The following is a 17,544-nucleotide window of genomic DNA, read 5'->3' as shown; positions in this document are numbered from 1 at the left end:
AAATTTCTTTTTAATCCTAATTTCCAGCCTAGCTTTTATCTGTTTTGATATTCTTGTTCCTTTCTTCGTCTGATTTTCATCCAATCCCATTTTGGGATTTAAGCCATCATCTTTTCACTTAGATTATAGAGCTTTTATTTTACGAACTGTCGATGGCTGATAATTTTATTCTTCACATAGTCTATATCTTCCTTGGAGCAGTCCGTGAATTTATTCTTGGAAATTGCAAGGCTCGATATGTCCACAAAATACTACAAACTTTGCCTCTGTAGTCATCTTCCATCTTATTCTTCAAGCTCATTTCTCTTTTGTGAAAGAACAGAATGTCTTTTAGATAAATTTGATACTTTTATGATTCATATGTAAAGTTTTCATGTCTCATCTAAAGTTTTTTGACATACTGTAACATGAATACATACAGACTATTGGTCAACTTATCAGAACTCATAACCTACGATGCTATATATTTACTCTCTATCATGTCATGATGGCTGTGATATCTGCTTTTATTTCTTAATCTATGTTTCCTTTTGACTGTTAGCTATTGATTCCTTTATTTGAATCTAAGAAATTGCTGAACTATATGAGTAAAAACAGAATTTGGAGCAGACTATTGTCTACTATGAGAGACCAGCTAATCTTTTCCAAAGTGAAGGTATCAACACCACTGCAAATCAGTGGAGACAGAAAATTGCCCAATTTGCTTCTCAATTCAAATAGTAAGCCTGTCTTCAATACAGATGTTACATTTTTCCTGATTATTTAGAGTTTAAGCATAGCACATGTGAAGAAAACTCAACAGTAAATACAAAAATGGAAAGATGGTACTAAAGTTTTAAGGTTACGAAGACTGAGTGCCAGCTAAACTAAAATTACTTCATAAGACTTTTTGTTTTTACCCTATACACAAGATTCAGTGTGTGTGTGTCTTCAAAACTGATACTTATAATGCCCTGCAGATATCCAAAGGCAATTGAAGTACAGAGTCAAGGGGCACCTTCTTAACGCTGAGGAACACAAGAGTACAGACTTTTAGCTTTTCCACCTTTTTAAAAAATTGTCTCCCACAGGTTATTCAACTTAGTAGCTACCTTAGTCTCACTTTGGCAGCATTAGAAACTTCTAATCAAGATATTCTTCATGATATTCTAATCAAAATTCACCTAGACATTTTTTTTGTCATCTTTTAACGACTATTCTAAACTTCAACAGCTAATGCATTTTGCTGCATCAGAATTCAGTGCCAATGTTACCCCAACTCCAGTTTTACCACTTGCTTAGTTACTCTTACATTCAGTTTTGCTACTTGCTTATGATTTATGTTCTGAGCTATAAAAATTTGACATCAAGACTTTGCTTCTCCAAACAACTTTTCATATGATGCGTTTGCTCTAAATTTTTTTAAACTCTTGTACAACAATTGATAAGAATACAGATATTGATCAATCTATCTGATTGAGTAGCTAACCTTAAAATGCAGACTGCTCAAATCACCTCCTTGCTCTCTAAATCATATAATTCACATGTTCATTATATTCCAGCACTTGCGATTGCCATGTCATGTGCTGCTACTGATGTCAGCGAAACCATATCATTGGTGAAGCATTTCAGATCAGATATAGTTGACATCAGGCCACTGAAACCAATAATTCCACTGTCACTACATTGAGGTAGTTTATTCCTGTCAACTGTGTGTCTACCTACTTGGCTATCTAATTCATTTCAAGTAAGCCAATTTTTTGCCTCATTTAACAGATAGCAATTGAAAAAATTTATTCTCGATAACAATCAGAACAGTTAACAACATATGTACAGTTTTAGCATCACTGGTGAAAGGAATGTGACAATAAAGCTGATTTCAAACAAAAAACATAACAAAGTAATTGCAGTTGTTGCTCTTACTCTTTTTAACCAATCTTGATACTCGAATCAACTCATATACTTCCTTAGCATGTCCTCTGGCACTTCAACTGTGATACTTCCTACAGCCGTTTTTATGAACACCACCTAACGCAAGTAGCAAAAAAACATATGAGTCAATTTGCAATGAATAACCATTGTGCATCACCCTAGAAGATTGACAATTTGCAATGAGTCAACACCAAATGCACACATCAGTCACATGCTAAGATAAATCTAACTACAAATTCAGTTCTCAAATATTGTTAGCGGACATGCTTTACACTTCAATTTCAATGTGCCGAGATTACACAACCCAAATTGGTTTGGAACTTTAATGAGGTGAAGAAACAGAATCTATCCAACTTAAACTCACATTGCAATCACTGTACGTTATGGAGGAAAGCCAATTCATGGACAGCACAGTCAGAGAAAGCTCACATATTCCTTTCTCCATCTTTATTCAATTGACAAATTTCTTACCCACATCCACTCATTGAGTTTCATACATCAAGTTTCAAAATGTTGTAAAGTGTTTTCTCAGAAAAACCAACACTAGAATGATAAGCTGGAAAACAACAATACAACACATTACATTGGCTTTCCAGTGTACCAGAAAACAAATTTTAAATTTCTAAACCGAAATCCTAAGCTGCTAATATTCCTTTCACTCTGATTGTATTTCAGATTCACAGAACAAATGTTCAGACCTTATTTCAACTCACTAACAACAAAGCGTTTAACTATAAACATCTGCCCCATTTCAATCCATAGCGGAAGATGCTCAAAAACCATCCAAAAATTTTATATGACATCAATTTGAAGAAAAAAGTATAGACCCAAAGGGAAAAAAATAAAATTTTGGATGGACAATGAACATCATCAACCCATATAAAACTCATGCACACTGTTCTCCTATAATTCATTTCACACAAATATCACCAGTTTTCCACACAAATATTCCGCAAAACAGTAACTCTAAATTCTGACAGTTAATAATGGTGAATGATACATATAATTAAGTAAATTTCAAATATTAGGAAGAATTCACACAAAATAAATTGAATGAGATTCTGACCATCTTCGCCTTCCTCCTCTTCTTCTTACTCACTATCAACTTTAGCTTCAAGTTCAAAAAAATGAGACCCCGACCTCTTCTTTGCATTCCTCTTTCCACTACCACCGCCATAATCTTTCAACAACTGCTTCAACGGCAACTGGTCATGCCTTTTCTTGAGGGTTTAAAAAAGTCAGCAAAAATGACGAATTTTGGTGAGATTCCTACTGTTATAAAATTTTGGTGAGATTCCAAAATCACAGGAAAAAAAATCGAAAAAAATATATAGAAGAAAGTCGAGAGAGGAAAAATGCAAGTCTAACCTTATATATACATATTATATATTAAGATTCGACTGGTAAACCCTCCAAAAAATCGAAAAGGCTAAAGAAGTCTCCGCCAAATCATCAATGAAATACAATCTCCGCCGTTATCATCTCGTCGTCGTACCCCTCCTCTTGTCTTCGCGGCATCGCAAATCCCACTTCATAATTCTCCTTACAACTACAATTAAGCTCTTCGCAATGCTTGATTATGTTGGCCGCTGATTACAAAAATGACGATTTGTGAAACCCTAAATGCAAAAATTGGGGATTTTGAAGAGAGAGAGAGAGAAAGAGTGGAGTATATTATTCTTGTTAATTTATGATGAGGAAGATCAGCGGCGGACGGACGTGGGTTGAGCTACCATTGCAGTGAAGATCGAGAAAAGAGGAATTTGAGCTCGTCGAGTGTAGTATCCTAGCACCACACAAATGTACAGTAAGCTGTCAATTATTCACCTTTTTTTATAGCACCATACACATTATTATTAAACTTTTATAACAAGGAGCGCACTCTATCAGTTTTGCATCAATTTTGCAGTACACGTTTTGTTCCACTCTTACCCTTTACTCACCCGTGCAATAATTACTCGTAACAATTTAAACTCCATATCCTCTGAATTTACAACCCTGCTTTTCACTGAATCTCTGTGCTGCTATTTATTTTGTATAACCAATATTCAAAGCTTGAAGACGTCTGAATAGCTCTACATTAATCTTAAATCAAATTTAAAAAAAAAAACCTTAAAGCCTACTGGACCTCTAAGCCTACAACATATGCATGAGTCTAATCTACTCCAGTGTAAACTGCAGTAGACTGACATGTAATACTTCTGGACATTTTCAACTCCACGTTTTGAAGTAAAAGACGTAGAAAAAAAACAAACCAATACTATGCACACGTGAATCATATCTAATTACTTTCACGACTAACTAATTTCAAACAAAGCTCTTACACGTACAAATTTCCATCTATAAATACATACATAACATTCCCAGCATACGAAACAACATAAGCCAACAACAACTGCTATTCCATAAACACTTTCTTATCCCAAATCATGAACAACCCAAACCCTCACCATTCAGCCTGTAGCCCGAACAATACCATCTCCCAGCAGCTGTTAGAAAATATAGAACTCACCAACATCTAAACAAATCCAAGTGTCCTTGAATTTGTCAACCATCATATTTCTAAGAATAATAAACAAACACTTGAACTTTTTCGTCTGAAAAATGAAATACTAAACTTGTTTGGAGCATTTTACAGCACACCTGCATGAACACCAACGTTTGAAGCTGCTTTAAAAACACATCAACCCTCACAAATGCTGCAGGAACTTGCAGATCAAGCTAGAGAGAATGTTCAGAACCAACATGAAGAAGCAACAGCGCAAAATTAGTACTTTAGAAGTCCAGTTCAAAATCTGTTGCTCCAACCTTTTATTATCTGTCTAAAATACTCCATCTGTTTTGCTTTTGTTCTTGTCAAAACTTTCATCTTTATGTAACTCATTTTACTATCGTTATTTCATCTTTTTACTTCTGCAAAACAATTTTCCCCTGGTTCTACCTATTTGTAATCATTATAAATCTCATTCTCACATATATCTTTTATCGCAACACACATTCATTTGAAAACTCATAAAAACACTACAAACATATCCAAGATTCACAATACAATACTTATAAATAAGACACTCATAGATCTAATTTATTACAAAACAGCATAAGCCCCTGCTATTCTTCAGTTTGAAAGATTTCCAGCAAACAGCACTCAAAAAAGCTTCAATAACTCATATTGCTCCCTCTGAAACTCGCCACGACAACCTAAACAATCAAAATTATTAACTATAAGTTATTATCATCAACAAAACAAGTTCAACAATAACCAATCTATATTAATGCTTTCTAAAAAGTGTACGCTACCTTTCAATCACTTTGATTACCAAAACTATCAGTGGACGGTGGACTAGGATGAAAATACTTCTCTTCCAGTACCTCAAGCCTCATTTTTCTAGCAACCAGTTGCAGAACCGGATAATTTCTTCCAGTTCTAAGAGCAGCTTCCAGAACTGAACTCCAATCATCATGCCTATAAAACTCTTTGAACAAGTCACATAATTCATTTTTCAGCAAAACATTTGCAACCTGAACTCGAGCAACAAGTTCAGCCAGTCGATTACGGCATCCATGTTCCATGGGATAAGCTACTCCCCGTACACCTGCTAACTCAATTATCTCATCGTCTATCTCTGGATAATAAGGTTGAACAGCTGGAAACCTAGAATTTGCACGTGCCATCTAAACAAACTTTGCACAAAACAACAACCAAATGCAGATATCACTCTGTCTCTCACTCTCTATATTCCCTCGTTCTTATCCTCACAGATATGCTTACACATATCATATATCATATATATAAAACGTTCTACACAACTCTAACACCTAAAAGATAACCACACCAAAAGAAGAGAAAAAACAGTCAAAACATGTGAAAGTCTTAGGAATATGTAAAAGCTGATAACTATTAGAGTACAAACTAGAAAATTGTTTGAACACTTCAAACACAACTAAATTCAAGCAAATATACTTATTAATCAACTACAACTAAACTCCTTCCATTAGATAAATCTTCCACCGAATACAAGCTAAAAAATATGAGCAAAACAAATGCACGGATGATTACTTGTGATTGAACTAAACTCCAACCTTACATCTGCCACGACAAGTCAATCACTTCAACTACGTCATTTCAATTGTGCTCTTATCACTTTTAACTTCCTTTTCAAAAAGCAGGCTTCCTCCCTCTCCTTTTCTCTCATCACCTGCAACGCTGGATTCTACAATCAGGTATGTAAACTACAACTAAACCATTAAACTTATATACATACTGCTCAATCCTTCATACTCATGAACACCAACGTCAAAACTCAAATTAATACTTACACTCAATTGTTGTAAGTTTATACCTCTTCATATTCCAAATATCTCTTGATACCTTCTGCTATTATATATGTCTTGTAATTATATCTCTTCATACCTCTTGATGCAGCTTAACAATGGACCGCAGCTTCTTAACTTTCAACAATCTTAAGCCAGGAACAAAAAATTGGATAGCAATAATCCAAGTTGCTGAAAAACTAAAGCGACAAACTTCTAAAGCAGGGAATCCATATCAAAAGATGCTACTCCTTGACACCGAGGTACAAAAATTCATTCACCTACTATTCTATTAACTGCATACATAAATACTATTACATCAATATTTTGAAACAGGGAAACAGCTTAAATGCCCTCATCTATGGTTCAGACATCAACTTCTTCAAAAGATTCTTCATCCCAGGAAAAAGATACATCATCTCAAATGCTAGAATTCAATATACTGATGAAAGATACTGCACTAAGGAGAACGAATGTACATGGATAATAGACAATTCATCAGTTGTCCAGGCAGTAGATGAACCGGAGCCACCAGCTTTCCCACCTATCTTCACATTTACCTCTTTCAACAAGCTCCACCGTCATATAGATGACAACACCGAGATAAGTAAGCATCTAAACTCATTTTTTTCATCTGCTCTCTACAGGGGCATTTTTGTCCTTCTAACTTTTTGCCTGTGTTTTTTCTTCGAGCTATTAGAACTGGTTATTGCTTATTGTAAGCCTTAGCCGAATGTTAATGAAACATGTATTAATGCTCACCTACGTATTCTGAAACAAGATGTGATAGGAATCGTCATCCATGTTGAACCAAAAAGCAATAAAACACAAGTCCCGACTAGAGAAGTTGTGCTGATCGATCAGAAGTAAGACTTAACAATATACTCATTCTGTATCAGTGATAACAACTGTACCATTATATATACACTAGCTAACAAAACTACATACAGCTCTATGCCCGTAGCACTGACTCTGTGGGGCGACTACGAAGCAGAAGAAGGACAAATATTGGCTGACAAAATCCACACTCAACCAATACTTGCAGCCATCAAAATAAAAGTCACTTCTTACCATGGTATTATTTTCAATCCTTACTATACTCTACTGCATGCACAACAAACTACTATACTTACAATAGTTATACTAACAAATCAAATACACAGCTATGAACATGTCCACCAAGTTTACAACAACACTTCTCATCAATCCACCCCTCGAAGAATCTGTGCCACTAAACCAATGGTAAATAATTAGATTATTGTGATTATTATCCTTCCTCGTTCATTACTCATATATACAATCAACAGGGCAGCAAAAAATCAAGCTATCATTGCAAACCTCAAAACACAAAGAGCCTTTCTCGATAGAGCCAAGCTGCTTCCAATTCCTGATGCTGAAGATATAACTACAATCAAAGACTTTCTGAGCTTTCCGCAACAAAAAGCATACTGGGTACAAGGAAGAACCACACTGCTAGACAAGAGCCAAAAGCTGTGGTATTATGCTTGTCCCCAGTGTCACAAGTCCCTCAGATCACAACCTAACTGGCCAATCATTTGTACCTCTTGCCAGAAGCACATCAACGTTGTCACAAGGTTCAATATCTCCAATTCCAACACTAATTACTCAATACTACAGCAACTAATAACTCACACATTACTCAACAACAGGTGCAAGCTAACAATACAACTTACAGACAACTCAGGAACTCTCACACTTGACCTTTATGCACAAGATGCAGAACAACTGCTCCCCTTCAGCATAACAGATCTCCAGAAAGAACAAAATCAGGTATACACAATACAATCCTTCCTCTACAATCACTAAAACAACCTCTATTCTGAATGTCTACTCAATTCAACAGAATACTATGCTCTGCGACATCATTGAAGAATCAATCAACAAAACTACCATTGTTTGTTTCTTGAAGAAGGCAACAACAAACTACACCACATTCAACAATGACAGATGCACTGCTATCATAGCCCACAAGATTGATCCAACGCGTATTGCAGTGCCACCAATCAACGAAAACCAACCAATGGTTCCACATGAAAGCACAAAGGCAGGTGAAGAAATTGCTCAAACTTCTACTAAATTACTAACAGTTGACCTTTCACCTGCAATTGCTCAAGCTTCTACTCAAGTTCCACCAAAAGCTACATCAGAAGCGCTTCACAGCAACCTCCTTGACTCACTCAAAATTGCAAAAAGTCCCACAAAGAAACAACGCGTTACATCATCCAAGAAGCAAGACTAATGCTGTAGAATATACAAATAGAATGTCTTGCTCTTCCTTTTGAATCATGTCGTGCTTTACTATCTTGTGCCATATCTTTTGAATTACCTACTGCTTTCCTCTTTTGTCTTAGTACTGCAGTACCCCATCTTTTGTATCAGTATATAGCTACTCTTATCAACTAATGTATATTGCTTTTGCATGCTAACTAAGCATCTTTTCTATCAATACTTAGCTATTTACTATGCATTTACTTTTCTATGCATCTTTTCTATCACATGCACTCAGGAGCACCGTAGCAAAACTTGTGCTAGGGGATATACTGTGTCCATCCAAAATACTAGCCCAGAGTAATCAAGCAGGAAGTTTTGAACCATGATTTATTCATATTGGAAAGTGGTCACCATATCAATTAGAGCATTTGTCTCCATATCAATTGGACACAATCCTCAACTAAATTAGAGACGATCACCAACCAAATTAAGAAAAAAATTGATCTTTGTACACTGATTTTGTCGAATAAATTGTAAACAAAACTTGAAATAATAATTCTTCTTTTACATTTATTCCTTTTTTAGGTTCTAATATATATATAAGAGATAGTCAGTCTCCCTCAACATTCGTCACCGTCTGAGAGTACCTTTTGTTTTTGGAATTCTCTTACAGTAAAACTCGATGCAAAGCTTTATCCTGCAACACTCAAGAGATCATTCCTTAACCATGTTACAGTTGAAGTATTTTCGAGAATGTAGTACGAGAAATGTCTGCTATTTTTATCTATAAATTAGTGTAAACATGAACCTTGCTTATCGTAGATAAATCTAAGGAAGTCTGATCAAAGAGAAAACAATCACAAATTTTGAGATGGCGCACGACAATGTGATGTTAAATGAAGACATTGAAGCACTGATGAGACGTAGTAAGAATTAATTGTTTTGTGGTTGTTTTTGAATATTTTAAATCTATTTATTCATTTAACTTACGTGTCAAAGTTTTAATTCTCAATTTAAGTGATTTGTAAAGTTCCGGTATGAGTCTGTACCGCATCAGATCATGAGCTTGTTCCTTTTCCAGCACATACATTTGCAAAATTCAAGAAACTGGTTATTTAAAATCCAGAATTCTGATATGCAATAGGCATATTGGCATGAGAAATAGAATAGAAACTTATGCTTCCGCTTTCTTCAGCTGTTGCTTGTTCGCCAGTTATATCAAATTTTTGCTGAAGTTTTAGTTTCCAAAATCTTTTGATGTATTTCACATAAATCTCGAATATATACATTTTCTCAACACACGATAACATATTACGACAGTTAGTATGATGAGGAGAAAAAAGGGTTTAAATCTTCTTTAGACCAGCTACCACAATTAAGTCGAACTCCAAAAAATTACGCACCAAGCTTCTAAGAAAAATAGGCTCAGTCTTACTTAAGCCGACCAACAAATTATTACTTTCACTAACGATCTCAACCCTACTTTTGCATGGCGGCGAAACTTACTAACAGGTCTAAAGCTCCCACGCCTTGCGTGGGAAGCCAATCCTAGTTTTGTATATAAAACTTCAATTCATCATTCAAACCAAACATCAAAGAAAAATGACCCTCCTCTTTCCTGCAAATCTCAACAGTGTTTGGAGTCATGTTCAAACACAGAATTATACTAACATTCCAGGACACAAATCTTCAAATAATTTAGAGTTATTATTTTCAATTCTAGCATCAAAAACTGAGTTGCACAAGCATTTCATGAATTGCTGAAAACTAATTCATTTTGAATTCAACTTTTTTTTTTATATTTATACATAATTCTTTTATTTATTTACGTGTTTATTTTGCTTTTATTCATAATTGTTTGGGGTGGGTTAAACTGAAAACTAAAGTATGAAATTTGAATATTGAAATTCTAAGTGTTCTTTTTTTTTGTTTTTTTTTTTAAAACTTTTATTCATTCCAGATCATGAATACAGCAACTACCGGGAAGAGCCCCAGTTACTACCACCTACGCACGTCCTACCCGAACACGCCTAACCGATGGCACCCCAAGTCTATTTAACCGGCACTCTCCCCGGGCCACCGAGGGGAGAGCGTGCTCAGTAAAGTAAACTCTAACCAGCTCTTGCGGATGAGAGACCCCCACATTGGATAAAATATCAGCAACCTTATTCGCCTCTCTGTAACAATGCTCAAACCGAACCCCCTCTACCAGGTGCCAGACTTGTTCCACCTCTCTTCTGACAGACCAAGGACATAGGCATCGCTGCTGGAGTATGTCGATTAATACCATTGAATCCGATTGCACTATCCTGGGGATAAATCCCTTTCCAAGACACAACTGAACACCCTTCAACATGGCCAACACTTCAGCACGAAGACTAGTAGCCTCCCCCAGGTACGCCGAGAAAGCAACCAATAACTGCCCATCGGAGTCTCTAAGAATGCCACCTCCACCACTTGCTCCCGGGTTTCCCTTAGAGCAACCATCCGTATTGAGCAGCAAATCTGCTTGACCCCCTGCCCTCCACCGAACAATCCTGAACTCATACAGATCAGTCGATTGAGCTATCCTCTCGTAGAACAGCGAGAAATCGCTCACTTGGGCGGCCAGGCTAAACTGAATCTCAAATGCCGATTTGACATCTTGGAAGACCGCTTCACATATCTCCTTTACACGAACTCTAGCCCCCTCAAAAACCGCTCTACACCTCGCCTTCCAAATGTTCCAGCAGATAAAAACTGGAACAATGTCATATACGAATCTCTGCCTGCCCCTTGGAGTAGGGGACATCCACCAATCAAACAAATGTGCTCGGAGGCTATCGTGCGAACTGCCAATACCACATATGTTCTGAAAATACGCCCAAACCTCCAATGCAAGCTGCCCTGCAGAAAACACATGCTCCAGTGTCTCTCCTGTGACAAACGTACAGCAGAAGCACTTTGACGCCAACTGGAACCCCAGCTCCCCTAAAACGTCATCCAAAGGCAGTCGCCTCATGAGCAAACGCAACATGAACAAGGACACTCTCAAAGGTATTCTAGCATGCCATATGCGAGAGAACACCAGTGACCTGTTGCGACCTTGGTGGACCTCCTAAAAGGCTGATGCCAAAGTGAAGAGCCCTGACTGCGTCGACCTCCAAATCACTTGGTCTGACCCCCTTCCACTCAGTGCCGGTGAATGCATCACCTCATCCACAATGGTTGGCGGCAGAATCTGTGACAACCGACAATTATCCCAGGTGCCATTGACCATAACATCAGAAAACGAAAGGCCCGGAACCACCGAAGCCCTAAGAAAAAGAGGCCCACTCCCCAACCAATTATCATTCCAAAAATCACAAGTCCCATCATTAAGCAACCATACCATGCACAATTTCGCTTGGTGACTCACATTGACCATGCGCCTCCAAGTTGGTGAGGCAGCCTGAGAACTAACCACTTGACAAGGGTGGATTCCTTTACAATACTTTGCCCGTATGAAGGTTGCCCACAGAGATGACTCTGTGCGCAAACCCCACCAAAGCTTACAAGAAAAGGCATTATATACATCGCGAACCCGCCGGAAGCCAGCGCCACCTTCCTTCACCGGATAACAAAGTTGAGACCACCGAATCCAGTGATGCTTAATCTGCTCGGTCGAGGACCCCCACAAGAAATTTGCACAGATTCGCTCAATACTCTTGAATGTAGCCACCGGAATAACTGCAACAGATAGGAGGTGCATCGGAAGCGACGATAAGACATGCTTGATTAGCACTAACCTGCCTCCAGGCGACAAAAGCTTAGACCGCCAAGAGAGAATCCTTGCCGAAATAGCGTGACACACCTCCCCAAAGTACAAGGATTTGCACTTGCCAATGTATAGCGGGAAACCCAGGTACCGGACTGGAAAATGCTGCCTAGAGAAGCCAGTAATCCGCTCAACTACCCGCCGCCTGGCAGGCGACACTGACGGGTGCACTAAGTATCCACTCTTCTGAACACTCACCAACTGACCAGAGGCTAGCTGATACATTTCCAATACCCGCATAATATCCTTCAAAGATCTAGAAGACCCATTAGCAAATATAAGCACATCATCCGCAAAAGCTATGTGGATGACCGGCGGACAACCCCTGGGTACCGTGAAACCCAAGAATCCCGACTGTGCAGCAAGGCTATTGAGCCCCCGGGATAACACCTCCGCGCCAATGACGAATAAGGCTGGCGACAGCGGATCTCCCTGACGGATCCCACGATTCGATTTGAAAAAACCATATGATGCCCCATTAATGATGACAGAGAACCAAACATTCGACATTAATCTCCAAACCATGTCAATGAATCTCTCACCAAATCCAAATTTGCGCAACACACTGACAATGAATATCCACGAGACACGATCGTACGCCTTTGCCATGTCGAGTTTTAACGCTACATTTCCCCCCCTAGCCTTTTTCCTAATCCCTGACATAAGCTCCTGAGCAAGGAGATAGTTCTTTGTTATATTCTACCTTTGACAAACCCTGTCTGTTGCGGAGACACAATCTTGGGCAGTATACTTGCCAACCTGTCCGACAAAATTCTAGACAGCACCTTGTTGAAAAAATTGCACAAACTAATCGGCCTATACTTAGAAAAGTCCTGGGGGCTTGGCACCTTGGGAATTAAAACAATGGATGTGGATGTTACAAAGCGAGGCAACTCCGCTCTACAAAAGAAACTCAATACAGCATTATAAACATCTTGCGCAATAACATCCCATGCGAAAGTAAAAAACTGACCTGTAAAGCCATCAGGGCCAGCAGCACTATCCCCATCCATCTCAAATACCACCCGTTTCACCTCCTCCCTAGTTGGATCAGCATCAAGAGCTGCCCTGTCTTCCTGTGTCACCATAGTAGGGATTAAATGCTCCCAATCACCAACTGACCCCCCGGAGCCTGAGAACAAATCCGAGAAGAACCGCACAGCCTCATTGGCGATCCCCTCGTCATCCTTAACCCATACACTATTCCCATCCTTCACTCTATGAATCGCACCCTGCACCCTCCGTTGCTGAACCGTTGCATGAAAATATCTTGAGTTCCGATCTCCGCATCGAAGCCACTTTGCTCTAGCCTTCTGACTCCAAAACTTTTCTTCATTTAGCAACGCGTGTCGTAGCTCAGCTTGAGCTTTACTCAGCTCAACCTGCACCTCGATCGAAGCATCCTGCTCCGTGCGGGTTTCTGCTGCTAGCACATTCGCTTCCGCCCGCTTAACAGCCTCAAACACATTCCCAAAAACTCCCTTGTTCCAATCTTGGATGGCCCGCCTGGTAGGCAGTAGCTTGGAGCACAGTATCTTTAATGGGGATCCAAAGCTCTCTGTTTCCCAAGCCTGGCGAATTACATCCAATAGTCCTGGATTCGACGTCCAAACATTTAAAAACCGAAATGCCCTAGGCTTGTGATCCATTCGCGACACCAGCGAGATCTTCAGTGGCGCGTGATCTGATGGATGACGGGCCAAATGGACCACCGAGATAGCCGGAGCACTCTCGGTAAATTCGCCATTGATTAGCACCCTGTCCAGTCTCTTCCAGATTCGTGTGTGCCCTCTCCGGTTATTACACCAAGTGAAATTGGATCCCGAGAACCCTGCATCAAACACTTCGGCCTCCTCCATGAATGACAGTAGCTCCCACCCCTCAGATCTTACGAAAGGCCGACCTCCGAGCTTCTCACTCGGGTCCGCAATGGCATTGAAATCTCCGCACATACACCACGACCTTGAGTTGGGCTTATTGGCCATTAAGTCTTGCCACAACACCCTCCGCTCCTCCAAGGTGCATTTGGCATGCACAAACGAAAAACACAGGGACCCATCCATCCAAGGATGTTGGACCGATACCGTGACATGCTGTGAAGAACTACCTACTACAGAACACACTAGTGGAGTACTAAAAAATACCCATATATCAGCCGACAAGTTCACGACTACCAAATCGAAAGGTAATTTTAATTTAATTAAATCAATATGCGATACATCCATTTTGGGCTCACATATTGCAACAAACATTAAATTGTGCATACGAATTAACTTTAGCAATCGTCGTAGGTTGGGCGGTTTCGCAACCCCTCTTATATTCCAAAATAGACCATTAATCATGGGGTAAAGGTAGAGAAAAATTTTGAGAGTGCATTACCGCAGACCAAAGTTGCCTGTCCGACGGGCCCGGAACCCGCACCCCTTTCTTTTTTGTCTGCTTGTTGCCGTGATCCATCACTCTGGACTGGTCAATATTCAACCTGAGCACGGTGTCCCCCATGCACGTGTGACTCCCCGAATCCAGGCTATCCGTCTCCTCTTCCTCCTCCCCTTCACTCACTGACCCCCGGGGCTCCCCACGCAGATCAGTAGAATGCCGTTTCTGGTCCCTATCTGCTACCTCTTTACTTGCATTCTGCTCTCTTTGTGTTGGCCCAGCCACCGTTCCTGCAATCCCCAACTCTGCTACCTGACTGGACTCGCATGGAAGCTCAACCGTGAGACCCCCGATATCAACAATAGCCCGCGACTGCACCACTGCAGCCGCACCAGGCCTGGTTTCCTCCCGCTGCATGCGTGGTTCTGGACCAGCGCACAATTGTCCAGCAGTCGGCCACGCCTCCTTGTGGGCCACCGCCGTCTGCAACTCCGAAGCAGCGTACTGGATCTCAGCAGGCTGCTGCATGTGGCACTCCATCTCGGCCACCACCGATAGCAGTGGTGGCATCCCATTATCGTTGTCGTTGTCCTTTTCCCCCGCTTCCCCCCCGCAAGACCGAACGTTTGTGGGAACCTGCCCAAACGCCTCAGTTTCGGGGCCAGGCGTGCGGATCGTCTGATGCAGATCCAGCCCTGCAACCACAAGTGTTTGGTCCGTAGTCTTCCCCTGCGCATCAGAACTGCCCAGCTGCTCCTGCGACTCTCCGCCCCGAATTGGGTCTGCTACCCCCTTGCCATTGTCCCGTCCTTTTTCCAGATATATCCGCCGAGTTGTTGGCTCTGGTCCCTTTCCCTTCCAGCGTGGGTTCTCGCGGTTGCTTCCAAATGGTTTCAAGCCCGGGTTTTTCTTGAAGCAGACATCCTCCTGATGACCCACACGATCACAAAACTTGCAGAATGCTGGCCAGTTCTCCACCTCCACCGATTGCCAAAAGCCGTAATCATCATCCCAATGTAAACTCGCTTAGCCAGCTCTCTGGATACATCCATCTCCACTAGAACTCTTGCCACAGACGGCCTGCGCAAATCTGAGGTTGCCAAATCCACTTTGAGGACGCGCCCAAGCGTGGCCGCCAGTTTGATAGTCTGGTTCTTCCCAAAAAAAGGAATAGGTAGCCCAGGAAACGCAGCCCAGATTGGAACAATCGAAGGCTCCTGGTTACTCTTGAAGTCTAGCGTCCATTTGGCTACAACCATTGGTGCGTTTTGGATGAACCATGTTCTGCGCACAAACAACCTGGCGTAGTCCTCTTCCAAGGCCGGTCGGATGAGAATGTGGCGATGGTCCAGCAGTCCCACGGCACACTCCCCCTTTAGGCCGAGAGAAATAAAGAGCTTGCGTACAGCTTCCATTGAGGGCCTAAAAGCCGGGAACCTCCCCACCAAAGCATTCCGGTAAGGCGCAGCCAAGGTCATCATCTCCTGCCTCGAGAGACGGAGCGCAGGTTCCCCACGGTAAAGAGAAATTTCGCCGATGCCTTCATGGACCACTGCAGCAGCTGACCTGCCCGCCACAACCGCCGCAAAGCTTCTGGCATTGCCACCACCCAGGTCCGGCGGCTTAGGATCCGCCATGCACAGGGTAGCGAGTTTTCCGTACCTAAAAACCCTAGCCGCCAAGCTTCTATCGCAAAAAAAAAAATGATTGTATTCTTTTAATTTTGATTCAAAAATCTCCACTAAGATTTTTCTATATCATCTAGAGCTAGTGTTCGCTGTATTAATTCTAAGTGTTCAACCTTAACTTACTCAGTTTTTAAAGTTATATGTGTTTGATAATGAATTGAACTTTGAAAATGGAGTAAAGATATTCTTTTCCATATGGCCTAACAAAATCCTATCAATATGCAGTATATAGTTTAATACAATTATACTTTAATTTTACATTGAATTAGTTTTCAAAAGCTTGCATGTGTGAGAGGGAAAGTATGTGTTTATATGTGAAAATATATGTTTGAGAGATAGAAATGTGTTAGAGAAGGTATTCTGTATTTGTGAGAAACAAGGATGGAGAAAGAGATTGTGTCTTGAAACTGTGCACGAGGAGGCCTTGAAAAGAAGCTTGTGGGAAAAATTCTTAACTAATCTGGTGCCAAATGCAAATGCACCTCAAATTAGGAGTGTGCAAAATCGAAAAATTCTGATTTACCAACTAAATTCGAATTGAATTCGTAATTTCAAATTCGATAATTCGGAATGGAAATCAGAATATATAATTTCGAATTCGACAAAATCAGGTCGAATTCGGTAATGGGATTTTTCAAATCGGAAATTTCGATTTCGAATTCACAATTCGAAATTGAAGAATTCCGATTTCAATTTCAAATCCATTTTTCATATTTTTATATATATAATACAACTTTTATATTATAATAATAATTTTTATATTTTTGAATTTGGTGATTCGAAAATTCCTATTTCATTTTCATATATACATAATATTTTTTATATATATGTAATATAACATTTATATAATAATAATTTTAATATTCATGAATTCGATGAAATCGAAATTTACCGAATTCCGAATTGAATTCGGAGTTAGTGAATTCGAAATCGAAATCGGTCGAAAATTCTGATACCAAAATTTCGATTTCAAAGTTTTGAATTAACGATTTCGATTCCGATTCACACCCCTACCTCAAATCTTAGGGTTTATTTTTTAGATTTCCTCAAATTTTATCAAACCAAATATTCTTTTTTTTGTAATAGAAACCTTTTCGCTCTACAAAAAGGAGAAATACAAACCAATTTATTCATTACAGTTCAAATTCAGATGATTAACAGTATTTGTTTTATTAGTGGTAGTGCAAAATGGTATCTTGAATGGTCAACCTCCACTATTGTTCAAAT

At 39.9% G+C, this 17,544-nt stretch overlaps 1 protein-coding gene across 1 annotated transcript; it reads left to right on the top strand.

The window, feature by feature from the left end:
• The first annotated feature begins 6,341 nt into the window (after positions 1 to 6,341).
• Positions 6,342 to 8,482, top strand: LOC140007669 (replication protein A 70 kDa DNA-binding subunit D-like). The gene is made up of 7 exons (XM_072050640.1): positions 6,342 to 6,485; positions 6,559 to 6,829; positions 7,154 to 7,297; positions 7,386 to 7,464; positions 7,530 to 7,718; positions 7,893 to 8,013; positions 8,087 to 8,482. Exons 1-7 carry the CDS (start codon positions 6,342 to 6,344, stop codon positions 8,480 to 8,482), a joined length of 1,344 nt encoding a protein of 447 aa, XP_071906741.1.
• The last annotated feature ends 9,062 nt before the right edge of the window (positions 8,483 to 17,544 follow it).

Source organism: Coffea arabica, chromosome 5c (assembly GCF_036785885.1).
Source record: "Coffea arabica cultivar ET-39 chromosome 5c, Coffea Arabica ET-39 HiFi, whole genome shotgun sequence".
Lineage (NCBI taxonomy): Eukaryota > Viridiplantae > Streptophyta > Magnoliopsida > Gentianales > Rubiaceae > Coffea > Coffea arabica.
Note: the sequence above shows the minus strand (reverse complement) of the source record. Positions and strands in the feature narration are given on the sequence as shown.

Excerpts from the sequence above, each read along its gene's own strand:
- LOC140007669 (XM_072050640.1), top strand. The coding sequence starts at position 6,342 with ATGGACCGCAGCTTCTTAACTTTCAACAATCTTAAGCCAGGAACAAAA. Across the intron at positions 7,298-7,385 it reads AAAAGTCACTTCTTACCATG|CTATGAACATGTCCACCAAG; the intron begins GTATTATTTTCA and ends TCAAATACACAG. Across the intron at positions 7,719-7,892 it reads GACAAGAGCCAAAAGCTGTG|GTGCAAGCTAACAATACAAC; the intron begins GTATTATGCTTG and ends ACTCAACAACAG.